The sequence below is a fragment of the Silene latifolia genome, chromosome 7, assembly GCF_048544455.1.
Source record: "Silene latifolia isolate original U9 population chromosome 7, ASM4854445v1, whole genome shotgun sequence".
Classification (NCBI taxonomy): Eukaryota; Viridiplantae; Streptophyta; class Magnoliopsida; order Caryophyllales; family Caryophyllaceae; genus Silene; species Silene latifolia.
Window position 1 is genome coordinate 61793345 of NC_133532.1, and position 25962 is coordinate 61819306.

The 25962-nt window shown below is 38.3% G+C and overlaps 2 protein-coding genes across 2 annotated transcripts; both read right to left on the reverse strand.

Moving 5' to 3' along the window:
* Nucleotides 1-13510: 13510 nt before the first annotated feature.
* Nucleotides 13511-18486, reverse strand: LOC141592227 (galactan beta-1,4-galactosyltransferase GALS3-like). Its single transcript, XM_074412832.1, has 2 exons — nucleotides 17059-18486; nucleotides 13511-14027 (listed from the first exon to the last, which is right to left on the reverse strand). Exons 1-2 carry the CDS (start codon nucleotides 18279-18281, stop codon nucleotides 13682-13684), a joined length of 1569 nt encoding a protein of 522 aa, XP_074268933.1. The 5' UTR covers nucleotides 18282-18486; the 3' UTR covers nucleotides 13511-13681.
* Nucleotides 18487-19859: 1373 nt separating this feature from the next.
* On the reverse strand, nucleotides 19860-23385 carry LOC141592228 (uncharacterized). Its single transcript, XM_074412833.1, has 3 exons — nucleotides 23145-23385; nucleotides 22928-23065; nucleotides 19860-20198 (listed from the first exon to the last, which is right to left on the reverse strand). Exons 1-3 carry the CDS (start codon nucleotides 23233-23235, stop codon nucleotides 20185-20187), a joined length of 243 nt encoding a protein of 80 aa, XP_074268934.1. The 5' UTR covers nucleotides 23236-23385; the 3' UTR covers nucleotides 19860-20184.
* Between the last annotated feature and the right edge of the window lie 2577 nt (nucleotides 23386-25962).

Here is a 25962-nt window from a genome sequence, read left to right on the forward strand (position 1 = left end):
ATACTTATCTTTTTATGCCATTGTTTTGGTAGTGAGTTGTTGTCAAGTTTTCATGAGTATAGATGAACTCACATGTTTACTAGTTTTGCATTTTAATTGTTAATAATTGTTAGTTATATTCAATTGTTGTAAACATGACTGGGAGAGCATCTAGTTACTCCCGACTGAATTCTCGACCCCCTTCTCAGGTTAAATGCTCGTCGCTGTTTGGATGATGTCTTTTGGGATGTATTGAGGGGCGAGCCGAATAATGAATTAGGAGTTTGTTTTCACGTTTGAGAACCTTTGAATAATGTATTAGTTGGTTTTGGATTTAGTAGCGAACCAGATTGGTCAGGTATTTCCGCCACCTTGACCCTTTTACCAGTATCGTACTCTGATTTTCTCTTCGTATAAGTTTTTCTTTTGTTTTATAATCCGGGTTGTTACAAGTTTGGTTATTTTTCTGTTGAGTCTGCTAGAACACCTTTTGATGCTAGTGTGCACTTAAAAAAGAATCTATCTGAAAGTGTGGATTAAGCTGGTTATGCTAAGATTCTTGGTAGTGTCATGTATCTTATGTGTTCATCTCGTCCTGATATTGCATATTCTGTTGGGAGATTGAGTAGATATACTCATAATCCCGGTCATGATCATTGGAGTGCATTAGTTCGTTTGCTTAAATATCTTAAAGGTACAACTGATTTTGGGTTATCTTATTATGGTTATCCTCCAGTTTTGGAGGGATATTGTGATGCTAACTGGATCTCGGAGAGTAAGGATATACACTCTACCAGTGGTTATGTTTTTACTTTAGCAGGAGCAGCTGAATCTTGGAGATCATCCAAGCAAACGTGTATTGCGAGATCTACAATGGAATCGGAATTTATAGCTCTCAAATTGGCTGGTCGAGAAGCATAATGGTTGAGAAGTTTGGTAGCGGACATTCCTCTTTGGCCAAAGCCCGTTCCATCCGTGCCGCTACATTGTGACTCGCAATCTGCCATTCATGTAGCCAAGAATAAGGCTTATAATGGCAAGAGTAGGCATATACGCCTAAGGCATAATATTGTTTGTAACTTGATTAAGTTTGGTGTTATTTTTTTCGATTATGTGAAGTCGGAAAGTAATATTGCCGATCCATTGACAAAGGCCTTAAACAGGAAACTAGTTTCAGAAACTGCTAAAAAAATGGGATTAAGCCCACCTACGTAGTGCTTTTACGATGGATACCCAATCTGGATTACCAGATTCAATGAGGTCAAACGAAATCGTCGAGCATTGCTTGTATTCTTTTTATTTTGATGAATAAAGGAGGTTATTCAGTTTATCTCTTTTTAGCATGTTTATTTACTGCAGGGTTAGATTGGACAGGTGGTAGTCCTTAATGAGTTTCATACCTCACGGTTTGAGTGGTGTGTGCAGTACACACTTGATGGACTCACCTACGTGATTGTGGAGTGTTGGCCGCCTATCGAGTGGGCCTTACTCTGTCGAGTAAGGGTGTTTTGGTTTCTAAAACAGTTTTTGTCTGTAGTGTACTCGATCGAGTAGGGGGCACTCGATCGAGTACGTTGGGCACTCGATCGAGTGGCTCGGTTTACGGGTAATATTTTGTCGGGTTTTGTTAATAATGCGAATTAATATATAAACCTTTTCGTCACTTTCATAATACACTTTTATCAAACCTAATCACTTCAAAAGAGATTTCAACCTACGTACTTCGCATCTTTCGCATTATTGACAAATCCCGGAGCTTGAGAGGTCGGAATTCATCGTTCTTTACATTCTTGTGATCCTTGCGTCGAGGGTAAGATCTATGTACCGGTTTTATAGTATTTTATTAAGTTGGTTTAAACCCTAATTTGGGGGATTGGGGGGTTTTTGTTAGTTTTATGATTGTTAGTAATTATGTGATCATATGTTAGGAGGAGGATTCGTAGAGGAGGCTTTTTTATATCAGTTGTTGAGATCGTCTGATTGTATTGCATTCCAGGTAGGGTTTCCCTACTCAGTATTAGTCACATGATGTGTTGGTTGTGATCTGTGTTTATTGAATATTATCATACTCGTATTGTGACGGTTGTTGGATTTGGTTGTTGATAGTAGTTGTGATTGATTGTATCTGTCTATGTTCTTCGGGGTACGTCCCTGGCTGAGTGGAGTCACTTGCGGGAGTGGCTTCACCCCATGATTCGCCTTCTGTGGAACCCGCCACAGAAGGGATGTGCACATTAATGGATTTGGGTTTATCGCTCGACGTAGATGAGCGGGGCTTAGGTGGGAATGGATGCGGTCCCCCACTGGCGGCGAGGAGTAACCTGTTGCGATGGGTGCTCTGGCAGGGCTACACACTTTAGTGTGTAGTCAGTATTGTGGAGTTGGTGATGGAGTTCGGGGTGTATCTGTGACGATTGAGCTGTGTTGTGTGTTGTTTGTTGAGTCAAATAAATTGTGTGATTAGTACTGACCCCGTTTAATTGTTTTAAAAACTGTGGTGATCTATTCGGAGATGGTGAGCAGTTGTTGAGCAGGTATGAGTCGAGATACATGGGATAGCTAGGATGTGTCGCCACCAGATGATAGAGTCTTCCGCTGTAGTTTTGATAGTTTAGACAGTTGCTTTGAGATTATGTAAACCGTATTTTGGCATTTGGTTTTGGATTGTATTTTACTCATTTAAACTCTACGTTATTTAAATGTTGTTTCTTTATTGTCTTTTGATTATCATTGTCTCGGGAAACCGAGATGGTGACAGCTTTATACCTGAGTGGTCCTGATAAGGCACTTGGAGTATGGGGGTGTCACAAAGTGGTATCAGAGCGACGATCCTGAAACCTGTAACTAATGAATCTAATGAATATAGGGAGTCAATTAAAATGAACTCGGGGTAAAGGTTGTAGGTGCTAATGCAAAGGCTTGGGAGACGTTCTAAAGTCGCGAACTCGCCCTACGATTTTGAACCGGTCACACGGGGGGTATATGTCAAGAGTCATATGTGTTATCTTTTGGTTTGTATGAGTATGTAACGATATATGTTGTGAATTGTTGAATGTTGGAAGTGGAGAATTGAAAGTATGAATAAAGGACGAGAAGATATGTTTATATGTTGATTTGAATTAAGAAGCATGATAGATGTTTATAATGTGGCATTTGATAGCATGAAGTAGATTGTTTTGTTGGTTATATGAGGAGTTGCGTAGATTTGCATGCGTAGCTGTAGTTATTATGTGGAGATAATAATGAATGCATGGTACGTTGGGGTATGTGAGATAACATACGGGTATTATTCACGAGTCGGCATGACTCGATCGAGTGGGGGGCACTCGATCGAGTGGGTGAGGTACTCGACCGAGTGTGTCTGACTCGATCGAGTGAGTATTTGACGTTCTCATGATCAGAACCGTGTTTTTGGGTACTCGATCGAGTACATAGGGGCACTCGTTCGAGTAGGGGGCACTCGATCGAGTGGCTTGTCAGCTCAATCGAGTAGGTTAGAGATCAGAAGGTCTGTTTTGGGTCTGGAGTCGGGGTACTCGATCGAGTACGTGGGGCACTCGATCGAGTAGCCTCCACTCGATCGAGTAGGTTTGGGCACTCGATCGAATGGGTTCGGGGCAGGTTGTTTTCGTGTTTTGAGCCATAGTATGTGTGTTTATATCTACCTTTTCTTATATAGTTTCAAGATGCCGCCAAAGAAAACCGCTTTGTATGCGAGAGCGGAGAGCATGAACATTGACGATATAGTTAAGATGTTGGAGCATCAAGATGCTCTTACGGAGGCCCTTAAGAGAGCGGGGAAAGATAAGGAGGTTGATCATTCAAAGATCAGTCTATACATAGCAAGGTTTAACCCGAAAGAGTATAAGGGGACCGGGGAGCCAATTCTTCTTGACAATTGGCATCGTGAGATGGAGAACATTCTGGATCTGGTACATTGTCCGGATGAGATGAGGGTAGAACAAGCTGCGTTCTACTTGAGAGAGGCGGCAGGATAGTGGTGGGATAAGGTAAAGATGAGCGCTAGAGATATGTATGAGAAGCAGAGGCTTCCTGCTATTCCTTGGGAAGAGTTTAGGAAAGCTATGAAGAGGGAGTTTGTACCTGAGCATGTGAGGAGTAAGCTGAGGGAGGAGTTTGATGGGTTCAAGATGACATCTGATATGTCGGTAGCTGAGTATTACCAGCAGTTCAATGAGAAGTCTAGGTATGCTGAGGACATGGGGTTGAGTGATGAGAACTTAGCGTTCAGGTTTGAGAAGGGGTTGACCCCCAGGATTATGAAGAAGTTACCCGTGGGAGTCCTTACCGATGTTAAGGAAGCTTATGAGAGAGCTGGGAGAGCTGAGAGGTTGGTGGAGATGGCCCGAGAGAGGGGAGGTGAGAAAAGAAAGGCTGAGAGCGAGGGTGGTGGCCAATCTAATTACAAGAAAGGCAATCACAGTCAGGCTAGAGCATTTTCTTCTGGCTCGGAGTTCAGTGTTGGGGCTTCCTTTGGGCGTGGTCGTGGAAGCGGTAGTGGTAGTTGGGGGATGACCTGTTTTGGCTATGGCGGTGTAGGCCACAAAAGACATGAGTGCACGAGTGTACCGGGAGCTTTTCAGAGATCGGCTTAGGGGAGCTATTCTCAGGGTCCGGCACAGAGTTATGCGAGCAATGCACCACTGGTCATGGAACAACCGGGAGGTCGAGCAACCAGGGTGGAGGTAATCGCAATGGCGGTAATTCTTATCGAAACCGATTCTGAACAACAACAACAATCAAGGGTCAAGGGTGCTAAGCCGACTACCTCAACCAAGATCTTGTCCGGGAGGTGGACAAGACCAAAGTGGAAAGTCACATGATGGAAAAGAAAGCAGCTGAGGACGACGCACATGTTATCACTGGTACCTTTCTTGTTAACGGTATTCATACCTTTGTTTTGTTTGATTCGGGGGCGTCTCGGTCGTTTGTATCTTCGAGTCATGTTAAACGGTTGGGTCTGAGAGTATACAAGTCTGTAAGTGAGAAAGTTTTCATACCTTCGGGAGAGTCTGTATCATGTGGGAAGTTGTATAGGGATGTATCTATGATAGTTGGGCAAGTTGGTCTACCTGTAGACTTGTTAGAGTTTCCTTTAGACGGTTTTGAGGTGATAGTCGGGATGGATTGGTTGGGAAAGTACAAAGCTAAGATAGACTATCATCAAAAGAAAGTGTCTTTGAGAGGTCCTAAGGGTGTTAGTGTGTCTTATCGTGGGTTTGTGGTCAAACCCAAAGTTAAGTTAATTGCAGCTGTAACCTTGAAGTCTTATCTGAGGAAGGGGTGCTCGTTGATCTTGTGCCATGTGAGAGATGACCGGATAGAGGGTCCGACAGTTGATCAGATACCAGTGGTGGGTGAGTTCAGATGTCTTTCCAGAGGAGATTCCGGGGTTGCCACCAAAGAGGGAGATAGATTTCACGGTTGAGTTGAAACCGGGGACGGGGCCAATCTCTAAGGCACCGTACCGGATGGGTCCTAAGGAATTGGAGGAGCTCAGGAAGCAGTTGGATGATCTGATAGAGAAGGGATACATTAGACCTAGTGTATCACCGTGGGGAGCACCAGTTCTTTTTGTGAAAAAGAAAGATGGGAGTTTGAGGTTGTGTATATATTACAGGGAGCTGAACCGAGTGACGGTGAAGAACAAGTATCCTCTGCCGAGGATAGATGACATGTTTGATCAGTTGAGTGGTGCATCAGTCTTTTCCAAGATTGATTTGAGGTCGGGGTACCATCAGGTGAAGATTAGAGAGGTGGACATACCAAAGACAGCCTTCACGTCGAGGTATGGCCATTATGAGTATGTGGTGATGCCTTTTGGGCTATCTAATGCACCGGCTGTGTTTATGGATTTGATTAACAGAATCTTCAGTCATTTTTTGGACAAGTTTGTGGTGGTGTTCATTGATGATATCTTAGTTTATTCCAAGACTAAGGAGGAACATGAGGAGCACTTGAGGATTGTGTTGCAGACCCTGAGGGAGCACGAGTTATATGCTAAGTTGTCCAAGTGTGAGTTCTGGTTAGAGAGAGTGGCTTTTCTGGGGCATGTGATCTCTAAGGATGGGGTAGCTATGGATCCGTCAAAGATTGAGGCAGTGACTAAGTGGGAAGCACCAAAGAATGTTGCTGAGATCAGTAGTTTCTTGGGTTTAGCTGGATATTACAGACGGTTCGTGAAGGATTTCTCCAAGATTGCTAGACCTATGACAGCGTTGATGAGGAAAGAGAACAGGTTTCATTAGTTTGAGAGTTGTGAGACGGCGTTCCAAACATTAAAGGAGCGTTTGACCACAGCTCCTATCTTAGCATTGCCTGAAGGGAGTGAGAACTTTGAGGTTTATACAGATGCCTCAAAGAACGGGTTGGGGTGTATGTTGATGCAGAACGGTAAAGTGATTGCCTATGCTTCTAGGCAATTGAAGCCTTATGAGGAGAATTATCCTACACACGATCTAGAGTTGGGTGCAGTGGTGTTTGCTCTCAAGATTTGGAGACATTACCTTTATGGGGCGACCTTTAAGGTATTTTCTGATCACAAGAGTCTCAAGTACATCTTCACTCAAAAGGAGTTGAACATGAGACAGAGGAGGTGGATGGAGCTGATTGGCGATTATGACATGGATATTATCTACCATGAAGGGAAAGCCAATGTTGTTGTTGATGCTTTGAGCAGGAAGAGTGTACATTCTTTGTGTACAGCTTTATCTTTGATGAGGTTGAGAGACGAGGTGGGGAAGTTTGGGATACATATGATGCAGAGAGGGGATGCCATGAGAGATTTGACAGTGCAGCCTGATCTTTATGATGACATTCGAGGTAAACAGGCTTTAGATCCTAAGATGGTGGAGTGGAGAGCTGGAGTAGAGAAAGGGACAGTGTCTAGATTCTCTATTCATTCTGATGGTAGTTTGAGGTTTGATGGGAGGTGGTGTGTCCCTAATGATGAGGAGCTGAAAAAGACAATCATGACAGAGGCACATTGTACACCATATTCAGTACATCCAGGTGGTGACAAGTTATACAAGGATTTAAAGAACACGTTCGTGGCCTGGATGAAGAAAGAGACAATGAGTTTATGGCCCGTTGTTTGACATGCCAGAGAGTTAAAGGGGAACAGCGACGACCACAAGGTAAGATTCACTCTTTAGAGGTACCTGAGTGGAAGTGGGAATCCATTTCTATGGATTTTATCGTGGGTTTGCCAAAGAGTCAACAGGGTAATAACATGATATGGGTTATAGTGGATCGACTGACCAAGTCAGCCCATTTTGTGCCAATGAAGGATACATGGACTAAGGCACAATTGGCTTTGGCTTATCGGAAGCATGTGTTGAGATTTCATGGAGTGCCTAAGGACATAGTATCTGACAGAGATGCGAGATTTATCTCAAGGTTTTGGAAAGAGTTGCAGGAATCTTTGGGAACAACTTTGAAGATGAGTACAACATTTCATCCTGCGACAGACGGTCAGACTGAGAGAACAATCAAGACTCTTGAGGATATGTTACGAGCTTGTGTGATGGATTTTGGTGGTAGCTGGGAGCAGAGATTAGATTTGATTGAGTTTTCGTACAACAACAGCTATCACACCAGTATTGGCATGGCACCGTTTGAGACTTTATATGGGAGGAGATGTAGGAGTCCGATTTGTTGGGACGACAGTGCTGAGGCGGTGGTTCTAGGACCAGAGATGGTACATGAGATGGTTGAGCAGATTAAGATAATCAGGGAAAGGATGAGAGCGGCTCAGGATAGGCAAAAGAGTTATGCAGATCTACACTGTCGGGATATAGAGTTTCAGGTTGGGGACAAGGTTCTTCTGAAAGTGTCCCCTATGCGTGGGGTTATGAAATTTAGGAAGAAAGGCAAGTTAAGTCAGAAGTTCATAGGACCTTATGAGATCTTAGACCGGGTTGGAGAGGTTGCTTATCGTTTGGCTTTACCAGCTGCGTTGGAGAGAGTGCATAATGTGTTTCTTGTATCTCAGCTGCGGAAGTATGTGAGTGACCCGTCACATGTGTTAGAGGCAGAGAGCATAGAGCTAGATGAGTCTTTGTCTTATCTTGAGGTGCCTAAGCAGATTCTTGACCGGAAAGGTTAGGAAGACTAGGAGTGGTGAGACAGTTTTGCTTAAGATCCTTTGGTCTAATCATGAGGTAGAAGAAGCTACATGGGAGACAGAGGAAGCCATGAGAGAGCGTTACCCTTTCCTTTTTTATCAGGTATGTATGGTTACGGGGACGTAACCTTGTTTCTTTTAGAGGGGTAGGATATGATCGCAAAGAGTTTTTACACCCTTTTTGTGTTGTGTCGGTATGTTTTGTAGTGGTTTGAGTCGGGTTGAGTTTGGTTAGTAACATGTTTTTGTGTTGAGTTTTATGTTGGTTGTTGTGTCGGGAGTGTGGTGGTATGTTTTTGTTTTGTTGTGGTTTGAACTTCGGGGACGAAGTTTTTTTTAAGGAGGGAAGACTGTAATACTACGGTTTTATGAGTCTCTGGGTACTCTATCGAGTGGGCTTTATTCTGTCGAGTAAGGGTATTTTGGTTTTTAAAACAGTTTCTGTCTGTAGGGTACTCGATCGAGTAGCCTTGGTACTCGATCGAGTAGGGGGCACTCGATCGAGTACGTTGGGCACTCGATCGAGTGGCTCGGTTTACGGGTAATGTTTTGTCGGGTTTTGTTAATAATGCGAATTAATATATAAACCTTTCCGTCACTTTCATAATACACTTTTATCAAACCTAATCACTTCAAAAGAGATTTCAACCTACGTACTTCGCATCTTTCGCATTATTGACAAATCCCGGAGCTTGAGAGGTCGGAATTCATCGTTCTTTACATTCTTGTGATCCTTGCGTCGAGGGTAAGATCTATGTACCGGTTTTATAGTATTTTATTAAGTTGGTTTAAACCCTAATTTGGGGGATTGGGGGGGTTTTGTTAGTTTTATGATTGTTAGTAATTATGTGATCATATATTCATATGTTAGGAGGAGGATTCGTAGAGGAGGCTTTTTGATATCAGCTGTTGAGATCGTCTGATTGTATTGCATTCCAGGTAGGGTTTCTCTACTCAATATTAGTCACATGATGTGTTGGTTGTGATCTGTGTTTATTGAATATTATCATACTCGTATTGTGACGGTTGTTGGATTTGGTTGTTGATAGTAGTTGTGATTGATTGTATCTGTCTGTGTTCTTCGGGGTGCATCCCTGGCTGAGTGGAGTCACTTGCGGGAATGGCTTCACGCCCATGATTCGCCTTCTGTGGAACCCGCCACAGAAGGGATGTGCACATTAATGGATTTGGGTTTATCGCTCGACGGAGATGAGCGGGGCTTAGGTGGGAACGGATGCGGTCCCCTACTGGCGGCGAGGAGTAACCTGTTACGATGGGTGCTCTGGCAGGGCTACACACTTTAGTGTGTAGTCAGTATTGTGGAGTTGGTGATGGAGTTCGGGGTGTATCTGTGACGATTGAGCTGTGTTTTGTGTTGTTTGTTGAGTTAAATATATTGTGTGGTTAGTACTGACCCGGTTTAATTGTTTTAAAAACTGTGGTGATCCATTCGGAGATGGTGAGCAGTTGTTGAGCAGGTATGAGTCGAGATACATGGGATAGCTGGGATGTGTCGCCACCAGATGATAGAGTCTTCCGCTGTAGTTTTGATAGTTTTAGACAGTTGCTTTGAGATTATGTAAACCGTATTTTGGCATTTGGTTTTGGATTGTATTTTACTCATTTAAACTCTACACTATTTAAATGTTGTTTCTTTATTGTCTTTTGATTATCATTGCCTCGGGAAACCGAGATGGTGACAGCTTTATACCTGAGTGGTCCTGGTAAGGCACTTGGAGTATGGGGGTGTCACAAGAATAGATGTGGGCTATTCTCTAATGCAATCATGAGACAAAGTTTTTTCATGGGGCCATATGTTACTCGAGGAAGCTGTTCTAATTTCTTTCTATTTTTCAGGTTCAAGATTACGTTCACCTGATTATAGCCATTTTCTTATATTCCTTCTTTTATTTCTTAGGGCATCAACAATAGAGGTTTGTCAACAAAGGTTTGTGTACTTTTTAGAGGTTTGTTGACAAACCTCTCTATTGTTGGGAATGAGGTTTGAGGTTCATAGATGAGAATGGTTACACATTTGTATACAGGTTTGTCGGATGACATGACAAGTGGTGGTCCCTAAAATGTACCCAACATATGAGAGAAAAAAAATGGATAATTGAAAGTGGGTCCTATAACATGAACCTTGCAAATGATTGTCTATTGTTATGTATAGATTTGTTATTGGAGAGGTTTGTTAATTTAGTGATGTGTCAAGTGACAAACCTCTTCAGAGGTTCATCTATTGTGGATGCCCTTAAGTTTGGACCAAGTGGGGGATTGTTGGAATTAGTTGCTCCAAAACTTAAGTAAGACAACATTTGTTCCACATTGGAAGAATAGTGGGGGAATGTTGTGTTTATATATGAAGTGGGTTAACAAGTGTTAACTAGACTATAGAGGATAGATTATAGTCTCCCCACGCGCGCGTCGCCGCCGCCGCCGTTCGTCCAGCTCGTGCGCGTTGTGGTGTCGTGGGCCCCTTTTTGCTACTGGTCTAAACTTTTTACATCGGATACTTTTTCTAGTTGTTGAGATTTTATTACACAATCAATACAGAATTCATTACGCGATTTTATGGCCATTAATCTCAGAATTAATGCCATTGATTTTCTGACTGTTGGAGGAGCCTTTTGCTTACTATAAAAACCTTCTTCCTCCTCAGTTTTACATACACAACAATATACAAAACATCTTTTTCTCTTTTCTTTCCCTGTTATATTTTTGCATATTGAGAACAGTTCTCACTTCCGTCTTTGCTGTGCAACATTGTGCGGAAGGAGGCGTTAACCCTGGAATCGGTGACCACGAAACCCAAGGAGCACCTGTGTGGGGGTCTTGCTGATTTAGGGCAGTGTCTTACACGGCGTCTCGATTAAGGTTATTTTCTGATCAGCTAAGTTCTATTTCTTTCAGCAAGTTCTTAAATTTGCAACAATATTTATGATTATTTATCATGATTGCTAAAGTTAAAAGGAGATTAATGATTGAATATTTTGAAAGAATTCATTATAGTTTGGTTAAATTGGTAAATAATTTTAGAAAATGGTTATTTTGGTAAAAAGTTTTACTAGAATGGTCATTTTGACAAATGACCCAATGAATAGTGTCGAAAAAATAAACGTAAAAAAACAAATAGAACGGAGGAAGTAAGACTTAAGACTATCTCATAGCAAATAAAGTGGTGTCATTGAGAGTTGAAATTTCAATCCTAGTTTACGCAATTTTTCTCGTGCAACAGCTCCCGTAATTGTATTTTCTGAGTTTAAACTAAATTGTTGTTTATGATTTCATATTAGTCGTTTTACATTTTGTTTTGATGACGTTATTATTAAGATATCTCGTCTTTGATTATTGTAGTAGAGAAATGGACAATATTAATAAAAAAAAATGGCTGGTATTTAACCTCCTGGCTCCTACTCGAAAAAGACTGAGGAGAAACAAGTCAAAATGGTTGTATAGAGCAGCCCGGACAATTGTGCACGTTCAATAGATCGATAACTACTATAACCAGTGGACACCTCAACTCGTTGTCCTTGTCGACGTCGACATTTTACGTAGAATAGGCTAATTAAGTAGGAGTAGAATAGTAGTAGTTATTACTGCATATGCCCGCCATCATTTGTGTTATACATAAAAACAGAAGTGTCTATGAACATTAATTATTTAATTTTAATATCTTGATAATTTCATGTTGAATGCTGTAGCCTGTAGTATTAATATACTGTCCCGGTCATTTGTTATCCTTTTCCATTTTTAGGTGTTTCAGTCAATTGTTGACCTTTCTATTTTAAGAATGAACTTAATGAGCAATTTGATCATTCACACTCAATTTGTTCCACTTGTCATTTAGTAATTGGCCTCCTCCCCTTTCCTTGGTCTTTGTGCCAAAACCAAAGGACAACAATTGATCGAGAGTAGTTTAATACCATAGTATCCTGCATAACCCTGAGTTATATTATCGTCATTTTTCCCATCAATTTCTTTTCATTTTCTCTCAGTAATCTGAATTTTCTTCTCAACAATCCATGATCAATTGTTTGAAGAATTGGAGAATGAATAGCGATTTAAAATAATTATATCAAAAGAAATGAAAGAAAATGAAGAGGATCCAAACTTGCAGAACATTTGCACAAATAATTAACTATACAATGCTCTTTCAGGACAATTTAGCGGTATATAGTTTTCACAATGTGAGTCGAGATCATCTACTCCACTTTTATGTCCCATCTTATATCCCCTCAACTTAATCTCTTTACAAATCACACTTCAAATAATAAAATTGGCCTGGTAATAATTTATAGCAAAGTAATTATGTGTCATAAACGAAAAGTAGATTGTAGGGGTGAGGGTAGAGACTCTAGAGAGTACAGGGTGAAGGTAGTTAAATAACTAACTGTCTTATAAGACTTATCAAAAACAGAAGGTTTAATATCTGTGATGAATTTGTAATCAATTTTTTTCTCTCTATTCGAATCTAATTTTCCTATAAACTAATACTAGTTTCAAATCCGTGCAAAATTGCACGGGTATGTATTTGGACCAAAATTAATGTTAAGATGTATATTTGTTTTTGCATTTCTATTGTATCTATCATTGTCACCTACCAATTTCGGTATGCGCGGCTGATAGTTCAGATGCCGAGTTTTATATTCCAAGTACATATGCCGTTATTATTGTTTTTTGAAAAAAAAAATTAGTACCCTGTACTTTTAAAAAATTATGTTATGATTTTGTGGTACAATAATATTAACAAAAATACATGTAATTTATTTTTGTAATTCATTTCCGTTGTATGGTTGATCCCGTATATAACTGTAATTCCTTCCTGAAATTATATAATTTTATTGTGTAATTTTGTTTTAAAAATTATGTAATTTAATCACATTTACTCGCATTTGTAATTAATTCTGCGTAAATGTTATGCATTTTCTTTACACGGAATGTATAAAATTTTATCATAATATTAATTCGAAGAAGTATTCCATAAGATGATTTTATATAATTTGTTGCGAGACGAAATTTATCGCATGTTTGAAAAGACGGATATCTTAATAATTAAATACGTTCAGACACTCACGCCCACCATAACCTGAATTTTCCAAAGAAAAAAAAATTGCATTTATGACGTGGCGCGCTGTACAATGAGTATTGTCTTCTGAATTTATATAGATAAGATTATATTGAGTGAAGGGTGAATGTATCGGCAATATTATAGTATATGTTTTAAATTATTTTTTCATAATATTATAATAATTATGCTTTTACTTTTTATATTTTAAGTCATATATAGTAGTTCTTTTCATTTGTAAAATACATTAATAAACTATTAATTTATTCATAATCAGACTGTATAACTTGATCCATATTTTTTCTATTTAAAGTCGAAGTACTAACTACATAGTCTAAAGCAAAGAAAAAAGAGAGTTTATGCACAAAAGTTGAAAATCAAAATATTAATTAATAAATTTCCTCTATGTATACGTATGTGAATAAAGAGCATCCCTCCCACCCTCCCTCCCATGTGCAATGACAAAAAACAAGGCTGTATAATGTGTGTTATTGCCTAGTTGACTCAAGTCTAGATCCAATTGTCTTAAGCTCGAAACTTTTAACCAACGGAGCAATGGACATCATATTAGTGTCTTGTACATATGGAATGCCGTCTGCAACGACGGACATGCCGTTGTCGAATTGCCTGCACGGCTCTCGACGTTGAGCAACGGTGCCGTGGTAGTGGTAGTACTTCATTAGATGACCTGTCTTCATAAGGTAGTTGCCTTGGTAGTTTTGAGATATGTGCACTCCTGTGGCAAACACATTACGAGGCTGTATTGCGTACTTCCGATCCCTTCTTGCCACTTTTTTCACGTTTTTATATACTAGTTTCTCGAATCCCCATTTCCTGCAATAATAGAAAGAAAAACAGAGATGTAAGAAAACACTTCGAAATAACTAAGATCACGTTAATAAGTTTATTAGGAGACAATCTTCGGTCTTCTGCTATTTTGATTGATGTGACCAACCCGATAACGAAATTGTATAACAAACAAGATGGCATGTTAAGAAGAAAACAAAAACATGAATTGGGACAATAATAGGGTATGCATTGCACTGCACATCAAGCCACATGTTTTTTAATAATATGATTGAAATTTATCGGCATATTTCAGGCGTCTACGAAGAATAAAATTGGGGGGCTGAAGATAAGATGCAATGCATGCATATTTCAATGAATTTGTTTGATTGTACAACGTCCACATTGTTAATGCCAACCCACATGATTTTAGCATTCGGCCTATTATTCTAAAGTAGATCTAATCCACATTATTCGCATCTTTACATAATTATTCCAATTAATAATAATTTGTACCTGAAAAAAATACAATTAATAATTCATGCAAAAGACTAACACGTCTTATTCACAATGAACAATTATTTTTACAGGTAGATAGTTAGTCACAATGCCACCCTGTCTCCTAAACATCCGCCCTTACAACAGGGGATGCTTAATAGTAAATTTATCTTAATTAAGAAAATACACTCAATTTTTTGACCCTATTTTAGACTTTTATTTGGACCCCCTTTAATAATTTATATTAATTTTTTATTTTGAGAATGAGTAATAAAATAAAATGACAATTATACTACAACCCTTGAATTAAAAGAACAAGAACAATTTTATTGCAAATTTGCGACGTAAGGAGTGATAGTTAAATGTCGCGAGAAATATTAAAAGCCAGCTCGAATTTTTTCCCTACGTTCGTTTGTTTAAGAGAACAATTAATTTGAGATAAATTAAGACGAGAAAATGGAGATAAAAATGTAATGATGGAGTACATTAATAGTCATTACACCATATTATTGAATGAGAGGTTAGTTTTTGTTGGGTTCCTTATGTTGATGATAACATGCCCATTTGATTTGTGTCATCTTAGTTTACCTTTTCAGGATTAATGATGTAATCAAGCTTGGATTAAGAAGTGTTGAAGTTGTTAATTGTCCCATTGTAATTAGTCATGTGTCATCTAATGTACAAGTGAGAAAGTAGAGTATAGCAGAGTAATAGAAACGGTCCAGATGACTGTTGCTTTAACAAGCAAACAGCTGAGTGGACTTTGCCACAACTCGTAAGAAACTTGAAGATCCTTTTTGTCTTTCAAAAGCTTTCACGTGATTCATCTTTCAAAGATAAATATCAGATTTTTATTAAGGAGGTAGTATTCTTTAAAGAGTGGTTTGAATTATTCAAAATGTTTCCTCTTTATGCAAATTCAATCCTTTGGTTTTTAAGAAAACAAAAATTGCTTTTTGCCATTTTGGTGCTAACTTGTCATCATATGACTTGTCTCACATCCTTTGTTTTTCTGAAAAAGCATGAGCATTTAAGGTTGTCTTTCAAACCTTCTTTCTCTATTCTTACATTTGCAAAAGACTCCTTTTTGGTGCAAGTTATTAGGTGGTTGCAAATGGTCTTCACATGTGAGGTCTTTGACTCTTCAAAACCCTAGCAACCCCTTCACTCACCTCCTCTATATAAACCGTGCTCCCTCTTCATTAAATCCCTAAGACTTTCTGATTTAATTCTTTCATGTTTTGCAAAGTGTTTTTAAAGCTTAAAACCGTGTTCTTTTGCAAAATCATTTTTAAAGTCTTCAAGTGTCTTTCAGTTTCTACAGTCGTGGCTACTGTTGCTTTTCTATACTAAACTCTCTTGCTTAAAAGTGTTGATCTTGTAAAAGTTGTCCACCTCTATTCTTTGTTAAGAATGTGTTAGTGGAAACTTGATCCTTTACATTTTAAGTGTGTTAGAAGAGTTTAGGACGGAGTAGTCTTTTACTCTTGACAACCGGAGTAGGTTGTGAGTTGGCAATCGGAGTAGATTGCGAGTTAGCTTGTCATAGAACGGAGTAGTTCTTGTACTAGCTTTGCAACCGGAGTAGGTTGGCGTCTTTTATTACAAGGGTCTTTTAGTTGTCGGAGTAGATCACTAAAGGAAAGTAATAAAAAAGGTAGATTGGACGTAGGCACTTTAGTATTTGCCGAACCAATTCAAAAACTCGTGTTCATTGTTTATCTCTTTAATTCCGCTGCCTTTTTACTTTGTTTGCTTGTTTCGCTTTAACTTAGAAGTAACAGTTCAACATACTGTCGTATTTGGCCTGCAGTAATATTCCACAAACTGAGACAAATAGATACAGTCAGAACGATTGTTGCTTTCATACTTCAGCAAACATTCATTGAGATACTTGTTCAATCTTTCAATATTATTCAAAGTATCCACTAAATCTCTTTTGTTCGATTAACTTACTTTAATCCAATAAAGTTGAAGTTAAAATTTTTAAGAGTACCTAATTCACCCCCTCCCCCTCTTAGGTACTTGAATCCATAAACTCAACAGTTTTCGTTTTGTAGTTAGTTAAGTTGAAAGCAACATGAGCCAACTTCCGGAAATTCCAATTAGTGTGACTGTCACAACAGTTGTAGTAGCTTGCAAGGGATTCATGACCAGCTAATTTACTCCAAATATGGCAAAATGCTAAGATGATGATTACCTTAGCTTGTTCATTCATTGCTCTTTCCTACTTTTCTAAACTCAATGCAATGCTAAATTTGTAGAGTATCCAAATTTCACAACATCGCTACTGTTTCATTCGTATGCATTTACTTTCTTCGTCTAAATCATTAAAACAAACAATTGGAATGAATGGAGTATATTATAACCTGAATAAAATGGCGACAACCAATTTAGAGGCTATAACGTATCTCAGTTATTAATCGAAGGCATATTCGTTGCAAATTCAACATTAATCCAAATGTTGTTTTTAACATTGAAAAAACATTAATTTTTCTATTTTGTTGAGTTATATACGTTTTTTTAAAAATAAATACGATTTAATGGAATAGAGGAAGTAGGATTAATAAGAAGAGCTTACTTGGAGGTTTTGCCGGCATCCTTGAGGAGACAAAGTTGGTTAGACATAGGAATTTGTTCGATAGTAAACATAGAATACTCTCCAACCGACTCCATAACATCTTCAAAGGTATCTCCCTCAGCCAAATACACAAACTCATCCACATCAAAGAAGAACATCCATTTTGCATCGAACCGATACCGATGCAGACAATCGTTTACAACTGCAAATTGATTATGATAATACGCATCGAACCTCTCTTGTTCCCTTACATCCTGCAACGTCACGTAACCCAGCTCCATCCATGGTTTCAACACCTCCAACACCTCAGGATGAACCCCACCCGCGTCATATATAACGAAGTGTGACCGCTCTCCGAAGAGCCGAACATGGTACGCGATCCACTCACGTACCCTTTGTGGGCTCAGGTTCCCGTATATTGGGGACCCACAGTATAGGTAGTCGTACTTCGGGGGTGTATTGGTATATTTTGATAGGTTCCATGAGTTTGCGGGTTCGGTTAGGGCGAGGATCGTGTCTGTGGGGTCGAGTTCAGCGTCAAAACCACCGTTCACCGCCGCTTTGAGGATGAGTTGACCGCCTACGGTCGGGGTGGAAACGATGGAGGTGTCTGGGAAAGTGCAGTTGATGACTATTGTTGTGTACACGCGGCCGTATCCCCAGTCTGGGAGGATCTTACGACCGCGTACAGAAACCACAACAGTCTCATTATTACTACCATTATCAATATTATTACCATCATCTATGTCATTTTCCTTATTAGAATGATACTCGCAGGTATAACTAGGACGTCCATACACATGGAGTGGTTTCGAAGACAACCCAATAATAGCAAAAGTATTTGGACCACCTCGGTAAGCCGACACTAGAATAAAATTATACGCTGCAGTCCCAACTGGGTTGAATGACCGCTTTACAACACCATTGTCCAAAACCACCTCTGCAACAGGCAGAGGCGGGGTAGCGACAACGGCGACAGTGACATTAGGAGGGCAATTTGAAGGAAGAGTAGTGTAAGTATAAGTAGGATAATAAAAGGGAAAGAAGCGAGAAGGGAGGAATTGAAGAAGAGTAGCGAAAGAACAAAGGAGAAGAAGAGCAGTAAGAATGAGCTTGAGTTCAGCAGCACAATTCCATATTAAACCAATTAATACTCTTTTTTCAGCTACAATTGTTGATTTAGGTAGTGCTTTTTCTTTATCTCTGTCATCTTTTTTAACCATTGCCCTTGTTGTTGTTGTTGTTGATGATGTTGATGTATATGATTTCTTGAGAGTTCAGTATGAATGATAATAATGGTGAAATAATTTGGAAGGGTGGTTTGGTTGAGTCAGTGTGTATGATTTTTGGAAGTTTTGTTTTTGTAAGTTTTATTTAAAGGGGTATACTTGGTTTTTTAGGACTGCTTTTTTATGATTGTTAGTTATTAGACACTTTGACTTTTGTAGACCATAACTTTTATGTTGATTAATAATTCTAAAAAATAATTGGCTTTGTTTTTGTCGGTTAATTTGTTGATTGAAGGAAAATTAAATTATTGTTATCACATTTTTATATTGAACTGCTTTTTAAATATTTCATAAAATTCTTCTTCACTCCACACAATTTTTGAATCAACATATTTTCTTTTCACATTTGTATATTACTGTTTAAGCTCAAATTTTAAACATTGAAAATGAAAAATTATGAAACTATCTATGCCAACTAAATTTTATTTAGCTAAGCTACAAAATGGTTGAGCTAAAAACAGTGTTTGGAATCTTTAATTTTGCCGATTTTTATTTGATTGAATTCGAAGCAAGTAAACTTAACTTAGGCAAACAAAGTAAAATAAGAGTGTTGCTGAGCACGTAACCGCACTCTCTAAACTTGTAGAATTATTAAAAATTGAAAGGTGTTTCTACGAAAAGAAATTATACAGTAGTTTATTGTTAAAAGCAAATGATTAGGATAAAGCCAAATAATAAAGAATTAGATTATAATCTTTTTTTGTTTGTTTGGATGATACAGTAGCGCACCAGTTAAAACCTACTCATAAATCATAATGTGTTTCCAAGCAGTTGCTATTTGCTAGTTGTTCATTTACAAACAATAATAATAATGCGTGAGAAAGTGTAATGACAATGCATCAGATTCGCCTGTCCCAAAAGATGTTAAAGTTACACAAATTCTCATTTGTGCTCTTATAAAAGTTAAAACTAAATTACTATAACTACAAAGGTGACGGCTACAATGTTTGATACTAAAAATTAGTGCTTTTTTCATTAATAATGAAATTGGTTGCTACTCGAAAAAAATATCCCAAGTCATCTTATTCTTTTCTTATTTTTTTGAGAGAAAAAGTATATTATTCTTGTGGATAGAGAGAATCCCCTATTTAAAAGTAGGAAAAATAATTAAGGACCTAGTGAAAACAAAAGGCAAAAACTCCCTTATATGTAAAATAAGTCATAACATTGTACTCTTTCCTTCACTTATGATCTCGGCGTATGAGGATACTTAAAATGAAGATAAAAGAAGTATGAAAATGATCGATACACCCAAATAATTGTAAAGCCGGGATGGAGAAATTTGAAGTTACAAATATCATTTGATGTAGCTCGATATAACTCCTCAATCAAAAATCAAAGTATCCACGAAAATTTTCTTTAGCAGAGATGCATAATTTTAGGCTGCAAATATGATTTGATGCAACTCATGATTCAGAATCAAGTACTTCTATTCCAGATGAAAATTTTCTTTGGCAAAGATGCATAATTTTGGACTAAAAATATAAATGACAGAAAACTAAAGCGAAAAACTGCTGCGAAAACATACTTGAAAATCATTTAAGATGTGATATATTCATGGACAACATAGGAATTGCCATATTCCAGATTAAAAAAGAGTTGGTTATACAAATCTGTACCCCAGAATCCAGATCTCATGTTACACATTCACGAGATACACATTTCGCATACATGGGATAGAGGCAAGACTGGTCTCAACTACCATTTTTATCGAATTTCATCAAAGGCAAAACAAAATATATTTGTTTCTACAAATAAGATAAAGGAAGATCACAGAAATTGCTATAAGCGGTCCATCTCCGCAAGGTCTTATTCCAGTCACAACTCACATGGCAAGCTACTCATCTTCGTCTGAAGCAAAAAGATGTCGTCAATGATAAACAAAAATATATCCTTTTCCATACAGAGGATCAAACTGTTGAATTCCACCACACACACACAAAAAAAAAAAAATTAAGAAACAAACACATTTGGCCTAAAGTCAAAGATCTTACAAACAAGCTAGCTATACCGTAGAAATAAAATTAAATGATTGATAGATTATCAAATGCATTACTTCCGTTTTCAAAATGACATCCAGCCAAAAAACACTAGGAGCTACGTATATATTTTAACAACATTCCCATTTTTAATGTTTATCCGTTTTCTATTCGCCTAACACTTTGGATCAAAACCAACAATCTGCTTTTCAATGCTCCCCTATGATTGCAAGCAACAGTCTATTTTGAAGCTTCTGGAGTTGAAATGATAAGCTACGATGGCTGCGTGATAGTTCATGGTTTTTAATCCGTTAAGAATGTCTGCAATCTTTTAGATAAGTCTGGTCTTCTTCACTTTCCTTGCACTTCAACAGTTCAATTTGGATCTGATAAGCTCTACTAAAAGCTTTTCTTTCTTTTTTCGCTTGCACCATCGCAAAAGGAGATATTCCAACAACAAACATGCTTAAGAGTAGAAGTTTCAATTAGGGCAGTCGGTGTTCTTTGATCGGTTAGTGTTTTACGACTTGGGTCATGTCATTGTGGCCTGGCATCCCTTTTCGACTTGTATTGGGTTCAACCTCGGAATGCTAAAGATGTTCTTTTCACTTGGAAGAGAAGGATGAAAAAGGATTAGACTACCGAAGTCTGGAAGATGGTTTTGTTACCTTGGGATATTTGGTAGTGTACTGGAACAAAAGAAATTATTGAACTTTTGAATTTGGACGACGTTGCTTCTACATGCCAACTATTCTAATTGCATTTGTCAAGTTTATTCGAAAGTTTATACATAGATTACTCATGCTAACTTGCGAGTTTAACATTCTCGCTCTCCTTTTCTATTCAGGTGATTGACACCTCTTGGTGTCTTTTTTAGCATGGGTGTGACCCCTAGTTGACTTAATGATCAATATAACTCTATTCATTGAAAACGGATACTATGGCGTGCTCAAAATACCCAAATTATATCAGAGAAGCATCTAAGTGTTTGAGCTCCAATGCATGCCTAAGAAACTGACAATTGTGTTTACTTATTCCCTCCATTTCATTTCCATAGGATTATAGAGGGTCAACTTCAAGAAATACTAGTGACATTTCAAAATGTCAACGTTGTCCTTTCAACTCATACCTGGAAAATTTGTTCAATCACCAGAGAGAGGCTGAAAGTTTTCCAGATAGGGATGTCACAGGAACTCCTTTTTTAAATGTAACAAAGAGTCTATTATTTTGGAACAGCATAGCGTGGAAATGAGACTAATAGAAAAACTGATGGTAGTAACACTTGATTTGTTTACAAATTAACAATGTAGTAACCCACTTTGGTGTGGATATTAAAAAGCTTAATCACATTTACCCCTCCATAAATAAAAGTAGGAAGGAGGTTTAACACAAGTGTGCACTTGAGCAGGAAATGCATATATAAGAATCTAAAGGCTTGCTTGGGATTGAGGTAATTATTACTAGGTTGATAGAGCTTAAATGAACTTGAAAATGATGGTGGTGGATGTTAGATATGATTACCTCCATCGCAAGCGAGAGATATGGGGTAAGAACAACCCTAAAAGTCTCTAATGACGTCACAGGTAACAATAACATCTATACATCTCCAGTACACAGATATCAGGTCTAGAATCAGCACTAACTCTCAATTTCATCAGTTTCTGTTCTGTAGTACTCCCTTCATCCTATTTTTAATGTCCTCCCTCCAAAACTTTATCCCACAATTATTGTCCCCTTTGTAAAGTTAGTAAAGAAAAGTTGTAAACCCCTAATATTGCACCTAGATAATATAGGTACCACCGTCTTCCTCCCAATGATATTGTCCCCATTTCCTTCAATTCAAGGGGTAAGATTGGTATTTTATCATGTTTTCTTAAATCATCCTAAGATGAAAATGTGGACAATAAAAGTGGGATGGAGGGAGTAGTAAAATATAACCCCCATGCAAAATCGCATACACGATACTACGGAGATTTTGTGCAGTGTGTGGCTCTTTTTGGAGGTGCAGTTCATGGTTCATTTGAGTCGTTGCTATAATCCTGCGTCAAGTAATTATACATTTCGCGTCTAAGAATAGTAGTAGAAAGGTTTTCAGCTGTAATTGAATATAAAATCTCCCAAAACAAAGGCCGTGAGTAAGAACCCTAGAAATAGCCATTTTCAGACCATCACATTCTCCAGCGAGACATTTGGCAGGAATCCAGACCAGAAAATGACACAATCCAAAGAATTTGACATCAACCTTATAACCAAACAAGAACAGCAGTGCACAACAAAACAAGCGAATCGACTAAATAAACGTCAAGGAACAGAAAAATAGCACACTATCTCACCTAGGTGTTTTGGTCAGCATCAGAAAATCCTAAACAAATCCGGCATTTAAACTACCATGATGAAACAAATATCATTGACAAAAACTTCCTCCGGTCAATTATTTACTTTTTCATCCAGAGTATTTTAACCAAAGGTAAACAAAAAGAACGAAAAATGGGACAAAGAGAGTAATCAAATTAGGCTGAATTGAATGACATAACTAATGATCAAAATAAAGCACAAGAGAATGAAACAGAGAAAGAAAAGAAAAGAGGAAAAGAAACAAACCCATATAACGGCGTTCATTAGCAGCCTTAGCTTTTTCAAGCATCTTATCAAGATCTTCTTGAAGCTTAACATCCCATTTCACAAGTTGATTTACAAAAACAGCGCCAATTCCCATGCCCAAAACATGCTCCCATGGATCTAATTAATGTTAGTAGATTAGAAAATGGAATTAAATTTAAAATGACAAGGAGAAGAATGAAAAGACAGACAGACATACGGCGCATGTAAGGCAGTTTACGGAGGGCGTTGGAGTACATTTGAGTACCCAGACCCAGTAGTGCTCCCACCATTGTCGCACTCCACACCATTTTTCACTTTCTCGCTTGTTTTCTCCACTTTTTTCTGTTGCAATTAGTTTTCCAAGGATTAACCAATTCCTCTGCCTCCTTTTGTGTAATTTTGGGTTGTTTTTATCGGGAGCTCCGAACCTCCGATTAGACTTGGTAAACATGTCAATCGGTCGGGTTTAAGTTAGATTTTTCGAGTTCGGAAGGTGTGATTTTAAAAATTTATACATAACTAGTTTAGATCCCGTGCAATATATACATGATATTTATAAAATTTTAGTTTTTAGTGTACTAGGTTTTGGTAGTTTTCAACAAAACTCAAAAAATTAAAGGTAGTGTCTTGCAAAAAATAAAATAATAGGTAGTGTATTTGCAAGTGAGACAAATCTTGGGTAGCTTTTGACAAAAAAAACCCATTTTAAATTGATAATTCACTTATTTTTTATGTTTCTTATCACTTTAATGAAAGTTTTCTTTTTACCGAGAAATTAATGATGTTATTTTTAAAATATTTTTACTATTAACATTTATTGTGCGACTTTTTATCATTAAAAGTCAATGAATTTTTATGTAAAATTATTTTAAAAAAAAGTATACAGTTTTTTTTTTTATCATATAATAATGGAGATAAATTTATGTATAATGTGAAATAATATAGAATGTTTTAAATATTAAATTTATTAAAAGATTGTGCCATTAAGAGATTGTGAGATAATATATGCTAAAAATACTACACTTTATTTTAGGAGATAATATTTAGGCGGGAAAAATATGAGTTTCGCCTATTCATTTACTAAATAGGTGATTATATCAAGAGTTTAGCGGATTGTCTATACTTTTCTCTACATTTTCTTTTAATTTCTCCAATATAATTATATCAAATTATTATTTTGTCTCCATCTCACCAACTAATTAACTACTTCGTATTAGATTCAGAGGCGGATCCAGGGGTGCGCACATCACCCCACGTGCGCACCCTTGATTGACGTAATTTATTTATTTTTACATCAGGATCAGGAATATAGACAATGACACATCTTGGTGGAACGATGTGGTGAGACAAGCGATAAAGACTAAACGTGAATGCTATAAGGTTTTGGGGAAATGCATGAGTGATGAGAACTTTGAAAAGTACAAGGAAGCTAGACGAGCCGCTAAAAAGGCCGTACGGGATGCGAGGGCAAAAGTTAACCAAGAAGTGTATGCCAGGTTGGACACGAGAGAAGGGGAGAAGGATATCTATAAACTGGCTCGCATAAGAGACCGAAAGACGAGAGATATTGGGAGAGTTAGGTGTGTGAAAGATATGGACGACAAGGTTCTGGTTCAGGATAACGAGATAAAGGCTAGATGGAGTTCTTACTTTGATAATTTATTCAATGGACATCAGGAACAAGGTTTTGGGGATGTAGAGGTAACACCAAGCATGGTTAACCGGGAATTTGTGCGTAGAATACAAAAGAGTGAAGTTAGAAAGGCGTTAAGGAAGATGGGGTCAAAGAAAGCAGAGGGACCGGATGGTATACCCATAGAAGTTTGGAGGTGCTTCGGGGAGAGAGGGATTGAATGGGTAACCATGCTCTTCAACAAGATTTGGAGGAGCAACAAGATGCCATCGGCTTGGAGGAAAAGCACTCTTGTCCCTTTGTACAAGAACAAAGGTGATGTCCAAGAGTGTTCCAATTATCGGGGAATTAAACTTATGAGTCATACAATGAAGTTATGGGAGCGGGTAATCGAGCAAAGGCTTAGGAGATATGTAGACATCTCGGAAAACCAATTTGGATTTATGCCCGGGAGATCGACTATGGATGCGATTTTTATCATGAGACAATTGATGGAATACCATCAGGACAAGAAGAAGGATTTGCATATGGTTTTTATTGACTTGGAAAAGGCATATGATAGGGTACCAAGAGAAGTACTTTGGTGGGCTTTGGCGAGAAAGGGTGTGTCGCGAAAATATATTGACCTCATAAAGGACATGTATGAGGGGGCTAGTGCAAGTGTTCGCACTAATGTTGGGAGAACGGAAGAATTTCCTATTACCATCGGGGTGCATCAAGGTTCCGCACTTAGTCCTTTTCTCTTTGCTATAGTTATGGATGAGTTGACAAGGGATATTCGGACGACATCCCTTGGTGTATGATGTTTGCTTGACGATATTGTGTTGATTGATGAGACAAAAGAAGGGGTGGAGAGAAAGTTGGAATTGTGGAGGCGGACTTTAGAGACTCGTGGGTTCGAGTTGAGCGGGAGTAAGACTGAGTATTTGAGGTGTCGGTTCACTAAGGTGGCGGGGTTGAGATCGACAGAGGCGGGGAGTATTATTTTCGATGGGAATGTTGTTGAGGGTTCGGATTTCTTCAGATATCTAGGATCTATTATTCAAAAAGATGGGGAGTTAGACGGAGATGTGGCTCACAGAATTAAAGCGGGATGGTTGAAATGGAAGAGTGCTTCAGGGTTTCTATGCGATAAAGATATGCCCCAAAGATTAAAGGGAAAATTTTATCGCACGGCAATTAGGCCTGCCCTACTTTACGGCTCCGAGTGTTGGGCCGTGAAACATTGTCACATTCAAAAGATGAGTGTGGCGGAGATGCGCATGTTGAGGTGGATGTGCGGACATACAAGGAAAGATCGGTTAAGGAATGAGGTGATTAGGGAAAAGGTTAAAGTGGCGCCAATAGAGGACAAGATGATGGAAAACCGACTAAGATGGTTTGGCCATGTGAGAAGGAGACC